Below are 6,000 nucleotides of genomic sequence, written 5' to 3'. Positions count from 1 at the left end.
AGTGAGATAGGTGTGCGATTGGCAGTATAACTCAGGGCTGCCGGCTCCTTTCTGCCTGAACGTGTTTGCCGTGCCCAGCCTGTTGTGGAAGGAGCCGTTTTTAAATCTGAGGAGAAACCACGTCTCCAACATTATAATGATATCAATCATGACCCCGACGAGAGCAGACTGATGTGTGTTCTGAATCGAGATAATATGAGTGACTACTGGAACATACAACCTGTCAGCTAAAGGTCGCAATCAGAATGGTCTTGATACACTCATATCAAAACAAACAGGACCCGACGTTTCTTGGGATGCGATCACAGTGATGATGACAGGATTGTGGTTACTCAGGGTTTCTATCACCGTCCCAGCCCAGATTTCCAGGCTGACTGGAGCTTCTTTTAGCTACATACTCCGGGTGGGCCCTCACATCATTAGGGGCACAATGAATAGGTCTCTCTGGGCCACTAACTGTGAAATGCAGCCTGCTGCTAATGCTTAGGGATGATCTTATTGCACCTCTCCCTATCCTGATACACCTGACAATAGCCCCAGGGGGCTCAGGGTACCTGTAAAATCTATCCCCCCGAACCCACACCACCCACACTAAGTTATACCCACCCTGATCCCACACCACCCTCACTGAGTTATATCACCCACCCCCCAGTGGTGATCCTTTTTCAGAAGCCAGACCTCAGCCTTAATTTGAGCTCCTAAATAGCACCAATTAACCCAATGATTGGGCTTTTCTGTCTCTCTATCCTCAACCGTGAACTGTTAAGCATTGAGGAACAGGGACATAGGAACTCTCAATGTAGGAATCCCGATTCCTGCTCACAGGCCCCTCTGCTTCACTGACGTTGTTTAGGGGGTGGGCGGGGAGGTGATGGAGTTGACCCCATCCCCGCGAAAAGCCAATGAAATTTTCTCCTCAGGTCGGAACCTGATATATTTGGGTCCTCGCCTGGTGTGCAGTCTTTCTGCTGCTCTCACCAGCTCAAGCACTCAGAATGTCTGGCCCCAAACTACAGGAGTTAAAGCTACAGCTTGCAGAAGAGTCAAACTTAAGAACCAACTTAAGAACCTGTTTAACTTTTTTGAGATACTTTCTATTTGCTGAAGTCAGAAACTTTCTCCTAAACGAAATGACAGGGGTGTATATGTATTGGAACCTGTGAGAGAAGACAGGAAGCAGAAGTTTAATTGTGTAATCTGCTGAGCTAGAGAGTGGTAACAGTTTTATTACATTTCCATTAGCTGAACGATTAGAATATCAGTTATGAAATATGAGACAATTATTTTTTGGAAAAATAGTCCACACATACAAATGATTTTACTGAACATTTTTAATATACTGGAATTCACCACATTAAGCATTGCAATTTTTTACACTTCATATTCTTGGATCCAGCACAGGTGGGAGAAAAACAATTCATATAACACATATATTCTCTCTTTTTTAACTTTAGATAAATATATTCTCAAGAATCAAGCTGTACAGCTTTACGACTGTTACAAAAATAAGATAAGCTAGATGCAGCACTATCCACTTGGACAAAACAGACTGGAAAACAGGAGAAAAGCTTTCACGGATTATACCCACAACTTGATTGTGTGTTGCCTAGCATGAAGACATCTTCTAGTTCGCACTGAGGATGGAATCAGCAACAATTCTGCCTACATTTACTACAGATGCAACTGAGTGCAACAGTTAAGGACTATAATACATGTAAACTGAAGACTTTACAACGATGGAGTTTGTTGATAAACAGTGTCACTGCATCAGACAATCTCACAAACTGAACCACCTTCATCTGTCGCACAAATCTAACAAGAAATTGGGTCACAACAGTCAGTCTAGTGTGGTAACGGGACTAAAACTTGAACATAGTTGATGGGAAAAAATCCTGACTGCCCGTGGAGCATCCCTTCATACCAGTTGTCATCGATTTGATTGGTAAGCGTGATGATATCTCCCTCCTTGAATCCCAATTCTCCTTCATTCTCTGGTTCAAAATCATACGCAGCTCTGCAGCATGGCTGGTCCAATGGTGTGCCTGCATTTTAGAAACAATTGTTAAAAGCAGAAACTTTTACATGATTTATTAATTGGTTACCAGGGGAATAAAACTTACAAACATCTTAAAACATGGGGCTTAGCCCTTGAAAAATAAAAGTTGCGATTGTTTGATGTAGTTGGAATGAGGCGGGATTAAAGTAGATAGCAATAGCACTATGACGTCATCTGAGTTAAGTTACAAGACTTCTTGCTTAATTTCCAGCCTCCAGCAGTAGAAAAATAAACAAGTTATCAAGCAGATCTGAAAAGAAATGCACTCTGCCAGAAAAAGGAACCAAACTCTACTCATCTTGGCTCAGATTGGGAAACGAGCAGAGTGGAGAAATGACCTTGCATCCACGCAGTTAGAACACATCCATTCATATTAATTGCTGACCTATTAATAACCATGGTGAGGTTTGATCCTTGGCATATTAAGAGTCAGTGCTGCATGTTTTGGGACAGTCACATTTGTGAGGAGCAGAATGACTTGTCTATTCTGTTAATTATTGATATGAAGATAAATCGTTGGTCAGACAGTCATTTAGTGCCAAACGGATGTAATATTTTAAAAGCAAAAATAAAAGCAAAAAACTGCGGATGCTGGAAATCCAAAACAAAAATAAAAATACCTGGAAAAACTCAGCAGGTCTGACAGCATCTGCGGAGAGGAAGATAGTTAATTTTTACCTGGTGTCTTCTGCCCACTGTGAGTCACTCCACCATTCTGTTGGGTATCATCTGTAAACTCATAAGTCAAACGGGGTTTCGGTTTATATTCCCTTCGAGGACAAGCAGCCGCCTCTTTCATTCTGCAAAAGAAAAATGCTGTCAGTTATGTGTCAAGGGAGTGTAAGTTACTGGACAGATCCATTGATCCATTGTGGATAGGCTCTTTGTCTATCAGGACGCAAATTATTATAAAGTATTGGAGCTCACTTTAAACAATGTTCAGTAGTTCAAGTAACAGATTCCTGGACTGGTATTCAAGCTAGATACAGAGCTGACAATGGAGATGTGGTTGATATCATATTGGCCTCCTGACTGTAGGAAGTCCATGTGGAAAGTGAAGGCAGTATGAAATAAAATGAACTATATACAATTTGCTTTTCAAATGACCAGACTCTTCTCAAAAAGAAATAGCCTATGTTTGTTTCTAAAAGAAAAATGGTTGGAGTGTTAGCTCTTCTGCATGTCCAATGAGAGATCTTAAACAGTAGAAAACTAGGCTCGAGGGGCCATGTTAGGCCCCTCGATTAGGATGGATGTGCAATTAAAGAACCTGCAAAAATTGGCATTTCCACATATCTTACAAATGATTTAATGAAACAGATTCACATTCCCCTTGGCAATGAGCTCATAAATTAATGAGCATTTATACAAAATGTTAAATATATATCCTTTGATTATCAATAACCTGTGTGGCTCAGTGGATATTGCCACTGCTGCTGTTAATTGAGATTTAATTACGCTTACCTCCCCAGTCCCTGCTCAATATTTATCACTGCCTATTTTAACTGTATTAAGGAGGTCCTGTGGCACAGTGGGTAGTGGCCCTGCCTCTGAGGCAGAAGCTCTGGGTACAAGTCCCAATCCAAGGCTTGATGGTCAAGCAAGGTGCATTCATAATGTGGCCAAACAGGTTGAATGTCAACCCCTAAATCCTTCCAACACACGCCAAAGGCAGGCAGTAAGAGGGGGAGAGATTCCTGGTCAATGTGATGGAAAGAAAATTGAAGCCTCTGCCATCGCTATCCATAGCTCCAGACTCCAACATGCATGTGAAAGTGTATGTTGTCACAGCAACTCGGACCCTGGGGAGTGGGGGGGGGGGGGGGGGTTGTCTCTGTTAGCTGGATGGCCAGTGCGGATCAAATTGATGCCTACAGCAAAGGGTTCAATCTCCATTCTGGCTGGGGTAGATTCCAGGCCTAAAATAGATACACTCTTATCAATTAACTTTGATCACACACTACAAAATGCAAACTATGACTTGTGGAACATCCATTCATTCACCAGGTTCTTCCACTAAACAGGCAAAAGTTTCAACGCAAACTGGAGGAACAGCATCTCATCTTCCGACTAGGCACTCTACAGTCTTCCTGACTTAATATTGAGTTCAACAATTTCAGATCATTAACTCTCTCCTCCATCCCCACCTCCTTTCCGATCCCCCTTTTTCCAATAATTTATAATTTTTTTACAAATATATTTTTCTTTTCCCACCTATTTTTAAATTTATTTTGATCTATTGTTTTATCTCCACCTTTTAGCCCATTTCGATCCCTTCCTCCCTTCCCACCCCCACTAGGGCCATCTGCCACTAGCTTGTCCTGCTTGCTACCCTTAATGTCCCCATTAGCAAATTCCTTAGATAATATCACCACCGTAAACGCCCCTTTGTCCTTTTGTCTTTGGCAATCTCTTCTTTGCCTCCACCTATCACTGGCCCTCTATCCAGCTCTACATGTCCAACCCCCCCTACCAGCTTATATTTCACCTCATTTCTCTATTTCCTTAGTTCTGATGAAGAGTCATATGGACTCAAAACGTCAACTGTGTTCCTCTCTGCAGATGCTGTCAGACCTGCTGAGTTTTTCCAGGTATTTTTGTTTTTGTTCTAGATTTCCAGCATCCGCAGTATTTTGCTTTTATAAAAGTTACTCATGTTGCTTTTTAAATCCAATTTTGGTTCATTCCTTAAAGCACAGTATCGATGGGAGTCTGTTAATTTACAATATTTGCCATTTTGACTTGCTCATACTCCAATCCAGTTCCTCCCGTTGATTCTGAATTGAACTGGAATCCCATTCATGTGGCTTGACAGCAGAACTCAATCCTGCTCTGATATGTCATCATGAGGCCAGCCAACCAACCTGACCAGCTAACAGGAAAGAGACTTGCTGAAGAATGAGACCGACAAAGGAAATAAGAATTAGGAAGGCAAATGGTATGTTGGCCTTCATTGCAAGAGGATTTGAGTTCAGTAGTAGGGATGTCTTACTGCAGTTATACAGGGCTTTGATGAGACCACACCTGGAGCATTGCGTGCAGTTTTGGTCTCCCTATCTAAGAAAGAATATACTTGCCATAGAGGGAGTGCAGTGAGGGTTCACTAGGCTGATACCGGGGATGGCAGGACTGTTGTACGAGGAGAGATTGGTTCAACTGGGCCTGTATTCACTAGAGTTCAGAAGAATGAGGGGATCTGATTGAAACGTATAAAATTGTAACAGGGCTAGACAGACCAGATGCAGGAAGGATGTTTTCCCTGGTTGGGGAGTCTAGAACCAGGGGCTGCAGTCTCAGGATACAGGACAAGCCATTTAGGACTGAGATGAGGAAAATATTCTTCACTCAGAGGGTGGTCAACCTGTGGAATTCTCTACCACAGAAAGCTGTGAAGGCCAGATCACTGAGTATATTCATGAAAGAAATGGATAATTTTTTGGATATTAGGAGTATCAAGGGGTATGGAGAGAAAGCAGGAATATGGCATTGAGATCGAGGATCAGCCATGATCATAGTGAATGGCGAAGCAGGCTGGAAGGGCTGAATGGCCTACTCCGGCTCTTAGTTTCTATGTTTCAATGAATTTCTCTTTCTCCCCCACCTCCTCCTCCATCTGACTTAAAGCTTTCTGCTTCTATGAAACTTCCAAATTAACAGCCCGGCCAAATGGTAGGTTTACCCATTGAGCAGTATTAAAACAAAAAACAATGGAACTTTAGTGATATGAAGCTCTTCAGCTTTTCAAACATTGACACTTACACAGCATCATTATCCCTGTTTTAGACAATTCCATAGGACAAAGTGTGAGATTTACAAGCGAACCGTGACTACAATCAAAAGGAAATTGTTACAGCTGTTTGTGTTGTCACACTGGAAATTAGATTAGGAAAACTACTAAATAAACTCATTTCCAAATTGAATTGTATTTGGTGTTTGGACTTCTG

General features: G+C 42.0%; 1 protein-coding gene across 2 annotated transcripts in view; it reads right to left on the bottom strand.

Moving 5' to 3' along the window:
• Positions 1–1,313: 1,313 nt before the first annotated feature.
• Positions 1,314–6,000, bottom strand: part of sh3gl2a (SH3 domain containing GRB2 like 2a, endophilin A1) — a 173,730-nt gene continuing 169,043 nt past the window's right edge. For both annotated transcript variants that reach the window (XM_041185252.1, XM_041185253.1), the window contains exons 8-9: positions 2,735–2,856; positions 1,314–2,042 (exon numbers count right to left, since the gene is read on the bottom strand). In XM_041185252.1, coding sequence (XP_041041186.1) covers positions 1,843–2,042; positions 2,735–2,856 — 322 coding nt within the window. In that variant the 3' untranslated portion in view covers positions 1,314–1,842. The remainder of the gene's footprint in view (positions 2,043–2,734; positions 2,857–6,000) is intronic.

This window comes from Carcharodon carcharias, chromosome 4 (assembly GCF_017639515.1).
Source record: "Carcharodon carcharias isolate sCarCar2 chromosome 4, sCarCar2.pri, whole genome shotgun sequence".
Taxonomy (NCBI): Eukaryota; Metazoa; Chordata; class Chondrichthyes; order Lamniformes; family Lamnidae; genus Carcharodon; species Carcharodon carcharias.
This window is presented reverse-complemented; position numbering and strand designations above follow the sequence as displayed.